At 35.7% G+C, this 19,070-nt stretch overlaps 1 protein-coding gene across 1 annotated transcript in view; it reads right to left on the bottom strand.

Annotated features, from left to right (window-relative positions):
- Nucleotides 1–266: 266 nt before the first annotated feature.
- gpc1b (glypican 1b) overlaps nt 267–19,070 on the bottom strand; it is a 60,205-nt gene continuing 41,401 nt past the window's right edge. The window contains exons 3-9 of the mRNA XM_052548550.1: nt 17,781–18,172; nt 7,271–7,436; nt 6,102–6,232; nt 5,672–5,788; nt 4,799–4,929; nt 4,416–4,591; nt 267–3,188 (exon numbers count right to left, since the gene is read on the bottom strand). Coding sequence (XP_052404510.1) covers nt 2,980–3,188; nt 4,416–4,591; nt 4,799–4,929; nt 5,672–5,788; nt 6,102–6,232; nt 7,271–7,436; nt 17,781–18,172 — 1,322 coding nt within the window. The 3' untranslated portion in view covers nt 267–2,979. The remainder of the gene's footprint in view (nt 3,189–4,415; nt 4,592–4,798; nt 4,930–5,671; nt 5,789–6,101; nt 6,233–7,270; nt 7,437–17,780; nt 18,173–19,070) is intronic.

Below are 19,070 nucleotides of genomic sequence, written 5' to 3'. Positions count from 1 at the left end.
TAAGGTGCGTTTGTATATAACATGCACATATGTTATAAAAATTTGGTTGTGTGTGTGTGTGTCTGTGGTATTTCCTTGTTATTAACCCTTGAGATTATTATTATATTATCTTATATATATATGAAACCTGGGTCCAGTTATTATCTTCAAAATCAGGCCAATTTAAGAAAATATATTTTATAGAAAGATGCAAGGCACTTGGGTATCATCACTCATGTGAGTGTTATAAGTGTGTGCGTGTGAAAAAAATGAACGTGACACAGCTATTTTCAAAATCTTTTGAACTATATAATTGACACAAGGGTTTTTCTCTTTCTTTTTGAAGAACAGACAACAACAATGGACAGATAATTTCCTCAGTCTCTTCAAAATGTACTACTTTCAACCTTAAACACAAACTCCCCGTTATTATTTTTTTAACAAACAAACAAAAATAAAGTATATACCAGAATGCAATTTCATTTTTTCACCTCAGCACATTTTGACAATATCAGCCATATTCATCTGTAAAGAGTGAGTGGCAGTGCCACATTTATGCCATCACATCTAGATGTGGGACTGTTTAGCTGACCTGGGGTCAGACTACTAACTGTCAATGATTTAACAAACATGCTAAAGACAGTTAAGATTGATTTCAGGTCAGATCACTCTACAGATAGTTAGTGAATTGTGCCACGGGTCCATTTTTTCAACCACATCTGATCCAATCGATCAACAAACAATCCATAACACCGCCTGTGGGATATTTCTCTGTTATCGACCCCTGATCATGTGATGTAGTCATGCGGACATGGCCGCGTGCGTCATGCAGAGTGCAGCATTTCTAAACTTGAAGGGAGGGGGTTTTGCTCTCCATCTCAATGAGCCGGTCAAATCTGTATGCCACATGGTGACCGAAACTGCAGCACTTTCCCTGCAAAGCCAATGGCAACCTTAATCAGTTACATCATTTCCTGTAACCTCCACAAACACAAAGCTCATTAAAAGAGCCAAAAATTAAGCTCTTTTCAGGTTTGGTTAAAAAAAAAAACCTTCATTCTGACTAGGCCTGAACTCTATGCAAGTACGAGAACACAAATGCTTCTAGCTATGCTTGATTTTACATTGCGTTACGAAATTAGCCCAAATTCATCCATTCTCCAAACCATTGTATCCTCTGTAGGGTCACGGGAATGCTGGAAATTAGCTTCAGTGATTATAACGTAACATAAGTGTGAAAGGTGCATTATTGTGGGTATTAGGGAAGTTTTAGCAAACATTTGACATATTGTCATGGTGTTTTAATAGTTTGAAGTGAATTTAGTTTAGCAAGCTAGTTCAAGTTAGCTAGTCCAACGGTCAACACATTTATAGTTTAACAACAACGGCATTAGATTCAATGATGAAAACTTATAATGATAACTCTATCGCCTCCTTGAGTACTAAGATGTGCTACTATTACATTAACGCAAAAATTTATTAGTATGTATTATTTCAACCTTCCATTTATTCCCCAAACCGCTTTTCCTGTGTAAGGTCATGGGGTTGTTGGTAATTAAGTGTATTTCATAATCCAACACAAGTATAGGAGGATGCATGCTGTTTAGCTTAGCAAGCTAAGTTAGTCCAATGGTCAACATGTTTATAGCTATAGCTACAGTACCTTAACAACAACAACATTCGATTCAGTAACGCAAACATTTGATGGTAACAGTTTATAGGTGTGCTATCGTTACATTGACGCAAAAATATTAGTATGCATATTATGCATACATTATTTGCCTTTACATACTTGCATAGAGTGCAATTCTTACCTAAAACTGACAGACTTTCATTGGTAAAAGGTTACGCAAACGTTTGCGCAACACGTTTTCACATCAACATTGTGTGCGTACCATACACAACCCAACTTGTCTGCTAATGAAGGGCAGGGTGTGGGGCTGGGAAATATCTGAGACACACATCTGTGACTCACTGAACTAATCAGATCTGACGTGGATGCAGCATGTATTGAGTACACGTGTATATGTGTATAGTGAGTACTTACAAAGCAACGTTTTCTCTGAAGTGCACTCACACATAACCCACACACACATCTCTATGTGGTTTGAATCAATATCAAATTAACAATGTCCAGAAACCCCTCCACATCCCTCCGGTTTCAAGTCTTTCATTCTCCGGCTTGTCTTTTCCCATGTGTAAAATCCCTTTCTGAGATGACGGTCATTACATATCTGTTCCACGGAAAACGCGCCCGTCTCTTTCTCGTTGCTGGTGCATTAACGTTTCATCCCAAATATTGCTCTAGTGCTGCTGAGGGTCCTCAAGGCTATATTGAAAATGTGACTGTGGTTAGTACACGTTTATTTACATCCAGAGTAAATACATGTTGTGTTTTCTTTAAAATGGCCCCTGAAACCCATTTGCAAAGCGGAGTGCAGAAACTAGTACAATGAACGAGAGAGAGAGAGACAGAGTGACCGCTGGTCTTCATGAAACAAGACTGAGTAAAGCTTGTTTTCACGATTAGAAAAGCTTTAAAACAAAGATAAGAACACATGGTTCTTTACGATGTTTTGTTCACTTTGAACAAGTGTTGAAGGACATTCTCAGGCTTGAGCGGCCAGAGATGTCTTATCTTTATGGGTCTTAATTAATAAATAAATATCATCTAAAATGATTTTTTGAATAAGGAAAACAAGCATGTTTTGTTTGTTGGGGTGCATTTTCATATAGATATTGTTACAGATTGGCGCATTCTCAGAGACCTTTTCCACCACAGACAGCTCTAGGGGTGTCATATATCAAATAAGAGACAAAAAAGTACACAGATCTAAGAATATTCCATGGTGTTCTTATTCAAGACAAAAAAAAAAAAGTGATGCATTCGCCGGATTCTGTTGATGTTTGCATGTTTGTTTTGGCAATGTGACTAACCCCGCCCCTCCACAACCCAACCCAGTCCTGTCCTCAGTCCCAGTTGGTGGAATTGCCTGCCGATTATCGCCTAAACAAGACTGTGACCAAAGGGAGAAGGTAGAGGCTGACGCATGGAAGGTTCTGGCTGCTTCTTCCGTTCACCACCTTCTTGTTCTCTGACGGATAGGCGTATACAATGGGCTTGTCCGTGTTTGGGGCCATTAAACGTGGATTGCGGGAACACTGATCATCGGCGCACATTCCACTTCCTGAACCGCTGATATCATCACCTTAAGATGGGAACACAACAAGGAGATTCATGAGCTGAAGTGCGACAGAGTTCAGGAATGTTCCACAGTAATGCCGAAGCTACATTCCAGGGCTGAAGAGTAACAAGCTTAAAGTAACTTCCGTTTTTGTAGCCTGACAGTAGATTTTTTTTTATTAGTTTTGAATCTGACTAATTATAGTTCATTCATCAGTTCATTCAGTTCGAAAAGCAATTTGCTAAATAATTTCAGTTACTGTGGCTATAGCAAAATAAGCAGTTATTTATAACTGTGTTTACAATTCTATTAAATAAAACATTTTTTGGACGGGGGGGGGGATGTATTGGTTTAAGATTAACTGTTTAATATTGATGCTCTCACCCTCTTCTCATCTTTCATTCCACCCATCTTCATTTTATTTTGTGCTAGATAATACTGCTAAATGTTAATATTATTCATTTGTATATTATTTTGATTATATAAATAAAAAGGAATCATTTTAATGGTTTAAATGTTATATGTTAAATGTTAAATGTTTAATTTTCTACAATGAAATCCACAACAACTTTCTTATGCACTGCCATTCAAAAGTTTGGGGAACCGTATTTTCCGGACTATAAGTCGCACTTTTTTTCATAATTTTGCTGGTCCTGCGACTTATAGTCAGGTGCGACTTATTTATCAAAATTAATTTGACATGAACTGAGAGAAATGAACCAAGAGAAAATCTTACCGTCTACAGCAGTCAGAGGGCGCTCTATGCTGCTCAGTGCTCCTGTAGTCTACCCCTAATAAACATAGATCGCCCTCTCGCGGCTGTAGACGGTAATGTTTTCTCTTGGTTCTTGGTTCTAAATAAATGCGACTTATAGTCCAGTGCAACTTATATATGTTTTTTTCCTCATCATGGCGTATTTTTGCACTGATGCGACTGATACTCAGGTGCGACTTATAGTCCGAAAAATATGGTAAGTACAATTTTTAAAAGTTATTTGAATTTTAAATGTGATTTGATCAAAAATACAGTAAATAAATAATATTTTGTGATGCTTATTATTATTATTATTATTATTATTATTATTATTTTGGAAACCGTGATACATTTTTTTAAGGATTCTTTCAAAGTAAAAAAGAACAGCTGTAATTTAAAACAAAAATATTTTCTAACACCATGACTACGCTATTTGTTGCTGAATAAAAGCTCCACATTTAACAGTATAGTTTACAGTATGTGTATACTGTACTTACTGGTATCCTGGAAGTCGACATCATTTCCATTGACGGCATACTTCAGTCGATTGATCATTATCTTAAGCTGCATGATCTGTTTGCGTACAGCCATGTCTGGTTTGGTAATATCAATTTCCACCTCAGGATTATTGATCTGACTGGCCAGCCCATCTCCCATCACTTCTGGCAGATACCTGACGGAATAAGACACAACAAGAAAGATGCATGTGATCTGTGTCAGATTTGTCACTGACAAGCGTTATAAACGTTCCCCCACTTTTGAAAAGCCGCAGATTTTGTACAATGCAGTTTCTCTAAAATAATCTTGTCGCTACTGTACATGAATGTGAATTGTGTTTCTATTAAAACTGCGGTTGATTGAGCTGTTTATGTGCATTTACCTGTCCACACTCATTCCATTCCAACATGTGTCTGCTTCGCTCGGTCCAGACTCGCGATCCACACACAGTTTTCTGGGCAAATGGACCCAGTACTGCATGATATCCCTCAACATTCTGGACACATCGGATAACTGAGAGAAAGAAAATGGGATTGGAAAATGTAATCTCAAAAACAGGGTCATAGACAGTGATGAAAACATATTTATAATTACAAATAATAAAATAAATAACACTTCAGCTGTTGTTTATGCATTTACAAAATGTTAATACTCAGCATATGTTGACATGAATCATTTTGCATATCATTAAGCCTGTTCAGTTCACAGTAACCCTATAAAGCCTACTGTGTCTTATTTGATTTGATTTAGGCCTCTAAATTATCAGCATGATCAAAACTTTGCTGAAAAACCTTTTGTACACAATCTGCTACATACCTTCTGTCGTTTGACTGATCATTTATACTTTTTAGCAAGTAAAAGGCAATCTAATATATTTTCATTACAAGCTTTTCAGCCATATAAATGTTAACAAATGCACCAAATTGCATATTATTACTTAGTTTGAGCTGTTAAATGCATTTTTTTTATGAATTTGTTTTTTTCCTCCTCAAATATGAGCTTCATTTTATCCTATGCCATACTAGCCATAAAAGCCTGCTGTATCAAATATGTATATACTGTAAATATACTCATAAAAAAATCACACATTTTTTAAAGTATTATTTCATATGTACAGTATGCTTTTACTGGGTTAATAAACACCAGAGTTCAAAATACATTTTGTATAATCAACTATTTTGTTCCTGTGCTGGGTTGCCACAGGATGCCTGATGTAAAGCAAAACTACTACCATACACCATTCAGACCCACTCACCACTTTCTCCAGTTGGGCTTCTGGGGTGCCGCTCACTTCTTCTGCTGTGTTTCTACCTCGCTTGATCTGGTCCTCAGTTTTGGAGCTCTGAGCAGGAGAACCACATGCCTGAAACACCTGAAGAACAAGAAATGGTTCTGGTTTACTACTAATGAATATCATGTAAGGCAGATTGTTCTGGGTTGGTTGGGGAGGGATTGAAAATGTAAAAAAAAAAAAAAAAAAATACAATTTGTATATGCAATAGCATTTGTCCTTGAAATAAAAATATATATACAAAAAAGAAATGGTTCTGGTTAATTCTAGCTCAAGGTTTACACAAACCTCGAAGAAGAACGAAGGTCTTGGGGTTTTGGAATGACATGAGGGTGATTTTGGGGTGAAATATCCCTTTAAGTCTGTTCAGACAGGTTTAAAGTGCAGAACTGACCTTATTGTTGAACGTGTTGAGGTTGTCTTGCATGTAGAGAATAGCTTCAGCAATGCGTTTTGGCAGAGACAGAACCACCGAATCCACACTGTAAGGCCGGCTCAGTTTGTCAACTACCTCCAGCATAGCATCTACACACAAACACAAAGTCTTTATATCATGTGTGACAAGCTGTAATGTCTACCGTTTAATAGAGTACAAAACTGCCATTGCATTGATTCCGGAAGCATTTTTTCCATTGATTTTTTCCCATGGAGATTTTTTAGAGTCTTGGTTAAAGCATTTTTAGTTATGAACAAAACCAGCGTGATATGAGATGAATCGCTACATTATAAATTCGATTTGAAGCAAATAAATATTTGTAAATCAGACACAGGTGCAAGACTGTATACTTAACAGATTTAATGATGGAAAGAACACAACCTGTCCTCCAACCAATACGCTCGTATAGGTCGTTTGTCCAAATCCCTGAAATACCACCCATCAGAGCATATGCTACAATTGCACCCCTATCGCCAAAAGGTTGTTTTCATATAAATGTTTGTACTCTTTTATTTGCTCTCTGCTTTGCGTTTCTTGTAGCTCAGTTGGTGGATTATTGCGTTATACCTTGATATGTAATCATGCTATCATGGGTTCGATCCCAGGGAACGGACGTGCACAAAAATGTATATGCTCAATAAATCATAATTTAGCATGATTTCTGTGAGGGTTAGGTTTAGGGGTGTGGTCATTCGAAGCCACCTAGTAAAATATGTAGGAAATGCTATGAGATCGGTGTAAAAAGCCCACACATTGCATTTAAATAAACATGCATTTTAACTGGTAATGACATTAAACGTCATTTCATGACGACAGGCGAAACGCGATACTGTCATTATTTTTACATCCGCTAGAAGGCGCTTAACTTTAAAACTTTAATATAGGTCGTTATAAGGTGCTTGCACAAACAACCTATATGGTGACATTGCTGAATAAAATACAAAGTTATTCATTTAAATTTGTTAAGTTATTGCTACAACAAAGGCATATTTAACAACCTTATAGGTCACAACAGGTCTGTTTGTAAAGGTTTATATACGTTATCAAATGCTAAAAATCCATTTCTGATTGTAGACAAAGAATGGCATTTTCACTTCTGGAAAGGATCGTTTTTTGGCCTCGCCTACCTGCCAAGTTCCTCCACTCCGAGTCCAGATCTGCTTGATTGGCGAGGCAGCCCTTCATGACATTCTTACAGTAGCTTGAGCAGGGCTTGGCAAAAGCCACGCCGCTACAGTGAGGACAGTATGTCATCTTCATTATGGCGCGCACACATTCAGTGCTCAGAGACACCTGCAAAACAGAAACAAAGAATTTAGAGAACATCTGAAGCATATTTGTACTGACTCAATGGCCTGTGAACTGTTTTGTCACACGTAATAAAAATGTGATAATTACATCCCGCACATAAGTCTTTGTCAGTTCCTACAGTTTCTCATGAGGTCTAAGGTCTAATTGCATAATACTCATGATGCTTCTCTACATGGAGTAATCCCCATGAGATCGAAGATGTCTTTCACAATATTCCCTTTTATTCAGAAGCCTCCACCGCTCTGATATAAAAACATGGGATTAATTTAGGGCCTCTTAGGGAAAAGTAATGCAATAACTTTTGCTTGTATGTTTAAATGAATCTAATTTCAGGGATATTGGAAACAAAACTGGTTTTTGTTTAGATGTAAATAAATAATGCAGACAGCATGACATTTGAATTACTGTATGTAAACCTACCTGATTTCTTTCTGTCCTAACTGCATTAGGCTGCATGAAACATTCAGTCACAGCTGTGACAAGCAACTTTGACACATTTTCACAAAGAAGAATGTCAGCTGAACTGTATATTGCAATGACTCGTGTGAAGTAACCGGTTCTTAACATTCTTCAATCCAAACTTTGAATGCAATCAGATGATGAAACATTTGCAATCACATGCATTCCTTTGTTATCGAGTGGGATTCGTTCAGAAGGCGAAGGAATCTTTGTGGACTTTTAGTGGTGGGTCTTTTTGGCAGATAAAGAAGTGGTGTGAATAAATTAGCATTTCATTGTAAATTGTACTTTTAAATTCAAATCGAATCAGACAAGTAACCCCAGATGACATCAGCGCAGTTAATGCTGAGCTGCAGTTCTGTCATATGCATTCAACTAGATAAAAGAAAACTTTACTTCCCATTATTGAACCTGGACGAAAACTAAAAACGTCTGATTTCTGGACGAGGATGAATTAGCATATATTAGTACATTTGTTCTCATGATACTGTGGGAAAGCTGAAAACCGTTGTGTCCAAAAAAAAGTAATAATAAAGATATTATTTCCAATGCAGGACATGATTGTTATATAAAAAAAATGTTTCAACCCTCAGAAAAGAAACAACTCTTTATTAGTAAGTCATTGAATTGTTTACTCAGATGATTCATTCAAAAACACAGATCCATTGCAGAACAAAACACCAGACTTTATAAGCGAGGAATTGAATCATTCACTCAAACGATTTGTTCAAACATACTGCTTTATTCAGAAACAAATCATTGACTGTTTTTATGAGTGAGTTGTTGAATCATCTATTTAAACAATTAGCTCAAGAACACAGATTTATTGCAGAACGATACACCAGACTGGCTTTATAAGTGAGTTATTGAATCATTTACTTAAACAGTTTGTTATAAAACACTGATTCATTCATAAACAAACCACTGACTATCTTTATAAGTGAGTAATTAAACTATTGACTTGAATGATTTGTTCAAACACTGATTAATTCAGAAACAAACCACTAACTTTATAAGCGAGTGATTAAATAATTCACTAAAATGATTTGTTCAAACACACAAAGAATATAAAACTGACTATCTTTATAGGTGAACCATTGAATCATTAATTCAAACGATTTGTCCAAACCCACTGATTCATTCAAAAACAAACCACTAAATATTTAAGTGAGTGAGTGTTTGAATCATTCATTTACATGATTTGTTCTAATCAAACATTTCATTCAGGACCTAAGTGCTACAACGTGTTCATGTTGCTATAGGAGAAAAATATTTAATTCTGCTTTATCGGCGGGATGTAAACGGTAATATTGTGTCAGTTACTGAGTGTTACCTTCTTGTTTATTGAACTGTCATAAACGCACCACATGACATGGCTAGCAGATTCATGTCACTCTAGATATTAATATGCACATATACTTCACTTTAAAGTGAAAATAAGCTGCATCAAGGGAGAAAGAAATGTTTGTCACATGCTGAGACATAAATAACTGGACAGCACTGAGGTGAAAAGACTTGCATCAGACTCCTTCCCACACACACACACAAAACCCTTCAGGGAGACCTGGCAGTGCTTGTTACCCGAAGTATGACTCAAGTACGCCCTCTTTAATGAGGAGAGAAGAGAAGAAGAACAGAGAAGAAGATGTGAGAGAAATACGGAGAATAGACAAATAGAGTGAATGTGAGAAGAAGGATGTGTGAAGATGCACAGGAAGCTCCGGGGAGGAGGGAAAGAGAGGAGAGAAGAAGAGAGAGAGAGTGTGAGAGAGGGAAGCGTAGAGATAGAATAAGTTGAGGGAGGATAATATGGCACATCAAAGCCTCTGAGCATCTGTGATTCATCAGATCGGATCAGATCAGGATGGAGAGAGTTAGCTGCCCAGTGTACGGCTCAGTTCTGACACTGGATCCACGTTTGGGAGCCTCTTGGACTTCAGTTCTGGAACGTCTCAAGATATCAATATTTATCAGCAAATTCACCTTTCACTCAATGAATTGGTCTGGACTTTCATACTGAACATGGTATGAACATTGAACACTTACCAAATTTTGCCAATTCGATATTATTTATATTAATATTAATATATATATATATACAATTTTCAGCCTAAATATGACAATATGACTGATCTTTATTACTACGCAAAATCATCGCTTATTTAAACAAGGGAGAGTTGCTCATAACTAATGAACTATATCCATAAGACACAAATATTATATATTTTTCTTGCAGCAGCATCAATGTCTGTATGGGTTATGTAACTCTAAAAGTGCTACAATAGGCATATTTATTCATTATTTGTCTATTTAACCTAAAACTGTCAATATGTCCAAATAACGAAGATGCAAAAGTGAATTAGGAGCTTGTTCACTTAATCGTGCCATGTTTTATGGTTCATATAATATATGTTTCACATATCAAATTTCATATTTCCTATTTCACTGTCATGTTTCATACTTCTGGTTTCAAGAATATGTAAGCATACTTTGGTGACATTTCTTTCAGCATCCCTCCTCTTTATTTGTTAACAGCTATATTATTAATTAATGCTAGCCAAACAATTCGATTTTATTTTTGCTTTACTTCAAGGGGAGATCTACAGTATAAGTGCTTTAGTCGAGTCCCATATTTAATATGTTTATTTAATGTCTAAGTAAAGTGCTGTAAGCAACAACATGACCTAATGTGACATTAATCTCGTTTTGACTGGACTGGAACACATGAGAATAACCGAGTTGTTTGTGGAACTGTTTGAAGGAACCAGATTTGCAGAAATGAGTCATAGTTTCCGAAAACTAGTAGGGACTTGTGTTTGAAATTAGTTTGAAACTTGCAGAAAGACGGAGTTTTCTAATCGCAGTGATTAAAAAAGACACGGCAGATGGAGAAAAGAAAAGAAAAAAACAATGTGAGATGAACTCATCCTTCATGTGAGGTTAAATATCTCTGTTTATCAAAACCAAGCACTCACAGCATCTCTAGGCCTGTATCTTATTTGCCATACAGCCTTTGCATCCTAATGAGGACTCTATTGCACATATGCCAGAATCTATTTGGCACCGAAATCCCAAAACAAAGCGCTTAATAGAATTAGCGGTTTAGCTAAAGCTATGATAGCTAGAGGTTAATGTCAGCAACCGTGTCTAATGTAATCCTTTTATCTGTTGCCATCTTATCGCCTCACGTTATTAATTTCAGTCCCGAATCAGAGACCGCAGGGAGCAGATTACACACGTATCCCTGATTCCTGATGATTAGAAGAAACTGCTGGGATATGTGTCAGGAAAACATACCAAACAGACCACAGCAAATCTGATCAAGGGCTCTAGAGTATCAGAACAGGATACAAGCGCAAAATTAACCTTTGGGAGATTTTTCTTGGACAGAAATGAAACATTCTTGGACCAAACCTCCCTAACCAAAAGTAGCTCAGAGAAGGCCAGACTAAATTAGACGTAATTAGGCTTAAATAGGCTACTGTCGACTCTGTTTATCTAAAGTGGTTAAGGAAGTATGTTGTTTGCATGGAAAAACCTTTAAGTCAAACTGAGTGTATTCCACTGGGCGGCAAATGTTGTTAACAACTGTTTCTTATGAGATACCAAGTTGTCTTCCTTGAGTTGCTTGGCACTTATTCTCACCATGGCTGCAAAATACAGTACAAACAAGATATATTTTGAAATATTATTATTATTTAAAATAAAGGTTTTCTATTATAATTATATTATAATTTATTCCTGTGATGACAAAACTGAATTTTCTGCATCATTACTCCATTCTTCAGTGTCACATGATCTTTCAGAAGTCATTCTACTATGCTGACATATCCCAATTTCCGAAAGTAAAATGGTTTGTGAATGTGGTTTCACACCACCTTTTTTTTCACACCCCCCAAATTTTGAGTCAGTAGCATTGTCTCTGTAGATGCGCAATCAAATCGTTTGAAGAGTGTTAGAGGGCTGAACTATTTCACAACACTTCAGAGAAGATAACTTGTTCTCTTGAGAGAGTTAAAAATATCGCCAGAGCATATTGCTCTCATTAAGCTTTGTGTGAACAATCCATAATTATAATCTGCTTTGGGGAAATTAGTGAAACCCACATGAAGCAGAAGTACAGATTTAGAGAATTTTTAATAATTAAAAAAAAAGAGTAACCTAGTATGGGGGGTTTTCAGACTGCAGTGATAACTACATTGAAATAAATAAATAAATGATTAACAAATAATATATGTGCTTTCCAAAAATATCTAAACATTCCTACAACAAACTAAACTTGCTGAACAGCAAAATTGTGTAAGATAATATTACTACTTATTTCCAGAGAATATATTTAGTGAGAACCAAAAAAAAAAAAAAAACAAGGAAATAAATAAAAGGAACTGTATAAAAATGTAACACAAAAATAAGTATTTATGATTCTGTACTAATTACAAGACTCATAAGCATAAATATATAATGAAAGTAAAAACAGTAACATTGTGAACAGTTAGTATTTGTTTAGAAGAACAGCATTTATTTGAAATAGAAATAACATTATAAATCTCTATTCTGTCACTTTTGATGACTTTATCGGTCCCTTGCTAAAATAAATAAATAAATAACTTACTGATCCCAAACTTGTGAATGGCATTCTCTGAAACTAAGTCTTAATTTATAACAGTTGCTCAAATCAAATGCATCTCGTATATTGGTATAATTTATCACCATAATGATTTTTAGGTGGGTTTATTATTAATATATATTTATTTTTTGTGTGTATGTGTGTGTTGAAATTAGCAATGTTAACACATGCATCACAACTGACATTGTCTGAGCCACACTCATTACTTTCTGCATTCAGTGGACCCTAAAAGCTGAAACAATTGCGTCATGATGCCTTGTTTCCACATTCCCAGCTGTGATGGATCTGTGTTCAAAAGCAGAAGGCCTGGTCCTGTGAGGTCCGCTGCTTTCGTCTGCTCTAGATCGTTAGCTTTTTAGCCAAGGCTCATCTTATCCAACAAAAGCCCTGTGTTTCAGAGGATTATCATGCTATTTATTCAACTACAGCTGCATAATCCCTTCATCAGACACAATATTTGCTATTTCTCTGCTGTTTGATTAACATATTCAAATGCTATAATACTTCACATCAACAAGAGATGGCAATCGCAACCCATTTCTACCACGTACTACCATGGAAGGGACAAGGTTTTCTTGGAAATACAACTATAAAGTACTCTTCTAATTCCATGTAATAAATTCGTTTTAGTACTGTAGTATATTTCAGATTACAATAGTATTGACATCTGATACCATCACTTTGCCTTTATACCACCACAGTATTAATGCACTTTAAAGAATACCATGGCATTATCACCAAAAGCACATTTACAAGGGATTTTTATGTAATACCATGGACTTTCCACGTTTGTTTGATTTATTCCTTCATTAACATGTGCTTAAAATTCTTGCCAGTGTCTTCCCATCCGTCGTCTGATTTATAAGGCTCTACTTGTTCTTCTGTCCTTAAATGGCACGGCGCAGTCTAGATGTGCTCTCTTCACAGACCATCTTCTCTTTAGTAATTAGAAAGAAATATGGCTGCGCTCCTCCCAGTGTGCGGAGAAAGATGTGCTGCGACTGGCCTACTTCTGAAGTCACAGGGAGCACACGTCATCTTTAATAAAAATGAATAAAACGCAAGAACAACTTGAGAGGAAAGAAGGGAAGACCAGCTGCGCCTTTTCTCTTTTATTCTTTCATTTCCTTCTTTTATTTCAGGCTAATACTCCCCTAATACTTGTTCTTCTGCATTCTTTCCTCTAAAACCTTTTCTTCCTTTTTCATCTCCCAAATGACCGCAAGCAAGTCAAAAGTTAAGCATTCGGTGGTATAACATTGAGTTTCACAGAAAAATAATGTCAGGGTCTGTAGTCCTAGCTGTTTTATTCGACGTGAAGTGGGTTGACTCATTGTGGCAGGGTTATTTAGATCACATGACCAACAAAAGTGAAAACTGTTATCGTTTACATATATAAATATCAGATGTAAAAATAAAAAAATGTAAATGTCGCATTGACAAAAATATACATTTAAAGGAGAAGATGCAAAATTATCAACTTACTGGAACTAAATAAAAATAAAAGAACTGTAACTACTGTAAACTTAAATTAAGACTGAAATAAAAATAAATAAAACCTCATACCATATAAACAAAATCTAATATAAATCACAAAAATACATAAATTACAATAAAAACTAAACCTATAAAAAAAATAAAAAGCTAATTCTTAGCTCAAGTAAATTAAAGGTTAATTTTTTAACGAATTTGTGCAATTTGCTTGTTGGTAATAAACATTTAAACTGTTATCCATTGTATTTTATGTTGTTGGGTATCACAAAACGGAATATAAGACGAAAAAGTAGGTACTATCTTACAGGGGTCTCCTTTCCCCCACAATGCATTGCATCACGTCACGTCGGGGAGAGAATTTACCAAAGCCTGCCTTGAAAGCACTGAGAGTGACTAGAGAGACGAGTAGTAGACGAGAGTATTCAGATAGCGCAGATTAAAGATAAATAGATAAATACATAGATATATATAGATAGATAGACTAATCACTATAGTAATCACTATTTCATACCACTACTGATGACTTTGTACCGTTCCAGGCAAGTTACGCTAAACGTTCTGAGCGCAAGGAATTGTAACTAGATTATTTATTTTATTGCAACGTTGCATTGACCTAAAATCGTTTTTTCAACGTGTACCACTTGCATAAACCCTGCATCCGTAGGCAGTATTATTTGTAGGGGCTGCCATCGTTGTTTCGCGTGATGTGTGACCTCTGAACTCGGAATACATCGACCTAGTACGAGACACGAGTTCACGGGTGGGAAGTCACAGGTTTGATTGCCATTCCAGTGCACTTTCACGGGTTTAAGGTTGAAAAAACACGGGTTACGGGTTGCCTGGAACGCGACATCATACTAGGCTGAGGCTACCTTTCCTCGACCTCTCCCCAACGTGACGTCATCACCGAGTTGCGTAAAAAAAAAACGTTAATACCAAAAACTTAAAAAATAGGTCTTTAAGACCAATTTTGAGAAATTTAAAAAATGATACACATATCTTGAGTGATTTTTGTACCCATTAATCGAAAGTGGTGGTTAACCTGCAACATGGCCTTTAAGGTTTTATTGACTAATTAATATGCTTCATATTTAAAGCCTCCAGAAGGTTGGCCTGGTTTACTTTTAGTGAAACTGTGTTACTAAAACCACGATTATTGCTTAAAAACACTGAGCGATGAGTCTGAATTAATTTCTGTGGTAACCGACATACAGCTTAACTTGCATTAAAAGTGGAACAATCCATTAAAAGAATTGGTGAAAATAATGCACGATTAAATTATGCAGAATAGAATGAAGTAGAGATTATTTAACAGAAAGCAAGCGGAGGTATACATAGAAGCAAAACAGCACTATACTAGAGATTAACTTTCTGTTATAAAAGAATGAAACCATGTCAGCCTCATTACAAATCAATCACTTCTCGCAAGAGATAGGACAGTATGTTTAACCAAACCCTCAGAAGAAGAGAACAAAGTAAAAGTAGATCGTACAACTCCCTTTGGCGTGTGCACAAAAAATAGTTTATTTCTAAAACCTTTGCCTTTTTTAGTAAATCGTGATCACAATCACACTGTACAAAAACTAATTGTACTAACTTATAATCTTGCATCATTGAAACATTATTTTCCTGTTTAACACTGTTAAGCTGCCTTGACAAAAAAGCACTGTATAAACAAAGGTGACTTGACTTAACGTGTGCTGCTTTCTTAGAAATGGTCAACTGGTTTTGGAATTGTTCTTTTCCTCTTACACGATGGGGTTAAAAGACATCTATTGGTCAGACGAAACAGACCGGAACTGGCAAATTAATCATTTCCTGCACCTCAGTTTACACACACACACACACACACATTGCCCTTTTCAATATGCAGTGCTGGCAGTTTCTCTGTGTTGTCAACCTTGACTTACTTTGAAGAGGTCAGACACAGAGTTAGGTTCCCTTCACAACTCATTTAGATTTCAGGAGAAAAGAGAACTGAGAAGGGGTGAAGAAAAGTGGAGGAAAAGAATGAGAAGTAAACAACAGATGAAGCAAAGTGGACAACAACAACAAAAAGAAATCAGTGATAATATGTGTAATATGTGTTTATGCCTTTGTTTCAGTTTCCCTTGAATGGAAACAAGCAGCTTGGTTCAGCATGGTTCGGAAGGCTTACCTCGGGTTTGGAACAAAACAATGGGGAGTTAATAATGACAGATCAAAATAATGTTAATTTTTGGGTGAAGCTTTTCTATGTTAATAGAAGTTGGAAGGGACGAATGAGAAGACGTTACCAGAATGCAGAAGCTACATTTTTACTTTTTTACTGTAAGAATATGGCATATGGCTGTTGGTTCAAACACTAAATATGTATTCTCTAACATAAGCATTGAGAATTCAGATTTATTTTAATGTATCACCTTATTCAGATCATGATTCAATTATGAAAAAATAAAAACTCACTAGAAATGAATGTTTGATGTTATAATAGTACTATTACTACAAATAATGATTATGTATTCCCTTAAATTATTATTATTGTTGTTGTTTTATTACTTTTTATTATTACATCAAACATTTAGACAACAGCAGCTTTTGATAAAAATATATTATTATTCACATTTTAAATTTATTTTGAAGAATTATTTGTGTAGTTTTAAGAAATTGTATTAATAAATATATTTAAAAGCTGTTTAATGGACATCTGAATTGAGTTCATAATTAGATTTGTTTTTTGTGTTTGTGTGCCATACTCTAATCTGATACTTAATTACGTATTTGAAAATATCTGAGATAGTTAGCTAAGTTTTAGTAATCAACAACTCTTGTTGAACTACTTTAAAACTATGAGTAGCATATCGTTTCAAAGTAGCATTTCAAAACTGATAAGCAGCCTCCAGTTCTCTCTGAATGAGGTCAGACTGGTTTGATCTATCACTACTGTCTCCTCACAGTATAACAGGGCCGTGGTGCTATGTCTGTGCTTTGTTTTAGGTTTCATTTCCAAGTTTCCCATGTCAGAAAATACAGGTACTTTTACTGGGTGAGGAAACAGGATCGCGTCTCCAAGGATTACAAACAAAACAGCTATAAATTGTCTTTACAAGAAAATGAATGTGTACTTAGGATGAAGCTATAAAAGCAGTAGCTGTTCTTTACACTGAGAGCATCTCCATCTAATGTCTGCATTAATTGGATAGACACAATACTTGTGTTGCAGTGTGTGGGTGTGGGTGTGTATGTGTTTGTATGTACACTGATTGCCGGAGCCTCAGGGATATTCATTGTGTCTTGTTTTCCCGATGCATTGATCCTACGCTGTTTACCGCTACGCTTCAACATGCACCGGTGTTTGTGTGTCAGTTTGTGTTCTTGGTTCTAGTGGGTGATATAAGGTTTGTGCATTGCCACAGGTATGTATTATGAATGCAATGAATACTGAGAAGGAAATTATTCTGAAATTTATAACCAGGCGCAAAGCAACTTTTTCAGTGTCAAGACATTTTTCTGTCCTGCTGCATGAAGTGAAGAAATCACAGCAAATCACAACATATTTGATGTTTAAAGGAATAGTTCAGAGCAAAATGCTAATTTTATGACTATTTATGCAACCTCGTACCCTTCCAGACTTGTATGCTGTACAAATAGTGTGCTATGAAAGTAGAAAGAGTGACCAGAGGTTGAGAAGCCTAAAAAAAAAAGGCTTGAAGATTTTAATGCGCATAAGCATCATAAACATTATGAAAAGGTAAGAATATGAATACCTGTGAAACCTTCCTGACCGCTTCGCCGCTGATCACCAGACCCTGCGCAAACGTTCTGGCTGCAATTACTGTGCGTGTGATTTTGGTCTTGAGCTCTCTCGGCGTGTCTCCAAACGGCTTCAGCGTTTCTGACTGCTTGGCTACACACTCCAGATACTCCTCTCCAATAATGTACTGAGGGTTTAAAGCTTTAAAGAGTCTTTCCAGCAGACGGGCCCAGAATTCATTCAGCTCCTCCTCGAGATTGACACTGGACCCTCGGTAGTAGCGCCGGAGGTCTGAGTACAGATCCTGAAGTACCTTTTTGATTTGGGAGAAGAAAGGTCCAAACCCGGTCTGGAAAGAGGTTTGGAGCGAGGCTTCAGAACGGTTCAACAGCTCCAAGAAATAATCTGGAAACACATAGACAAGAACATCATTAGAGCAGCTATTCGGAAAGCTCAAGGGTAGCATTCCTAATAAATAAAAAATAGAAAAACATTATTCTAAATCAACAAGGCAGTAGACAGTGACCAATATTTTATATAGAAAACTTAAAAGAAATATATAATAATATATATTATATTATAGTGTATATATATATATATATATATATATATATATATATATATATATATATATATATATATATACACACACACACACACATCTATATTTAAATTCAATTGTCCTTTACAATAATTACTAATAGATAAATTTACATTCAGTACAACAATTAGCATATAAATTACTTTCACATTGTCTATTTTTGAATAAACTATTTAGCAGATGTCAGGAGTAATTTTTAGATCCCTAAAGAAAATAAAATAAATAATTACTAATTGTGATTTTTTTGTAAAAAATGTAATTTTGACTTTTTTTGTATCTCATAATTTCTTGCAATTGGGAGTTTATCTTGCAACTCTTTACTCAGAAATCCACTAATAAAGCCTGAATTGTGATATAAATAGTCACAATTACCTTTTTTATTTTTTTTATCCCGTGGCAAAGACAAGCTTCCATGCCAAACAACTCAAAATAGTAATTCTTTATAATTGTTATAATAAATCTGATTTGAATGAGGCACTATATCTATGAAATAGAAAGAAAATGAACCAAAATGCTTTTTTTAAAGCTATTTATCTACACATAAAATCACAAGACAAACTGAAACACATCTATAGAAAAAAAATAATCCTAGACAATAGTTAGTTGTGACACACACACACACACAAATGCAAATATTCTAGAGGGAAAGTCGATCAGTATGAATTGTGTTATGTAATACAGTGATATCATCAGCTCACAATA

Source organism: Carassius gibelio, chromosome B2, assembly GCF_023724105.1.
Source record: "Carassius gibelio isolate Cgi1373 ecotype wild population from Czech Republic chromosome B2, carGib1.2-hapl.c, whole genome shotgun sequence".
Lineage (NCBI taxonomy): Eukaryota > Metazoa > Chordata > Actinopteri > Cypriniformes > Cyprinidae > Carassius > Carassius gibelio.
Note: the sequence above shows the minus strand (reverse complement) of the source record. Positions and strands in the feature narration are given on the sequence as shown.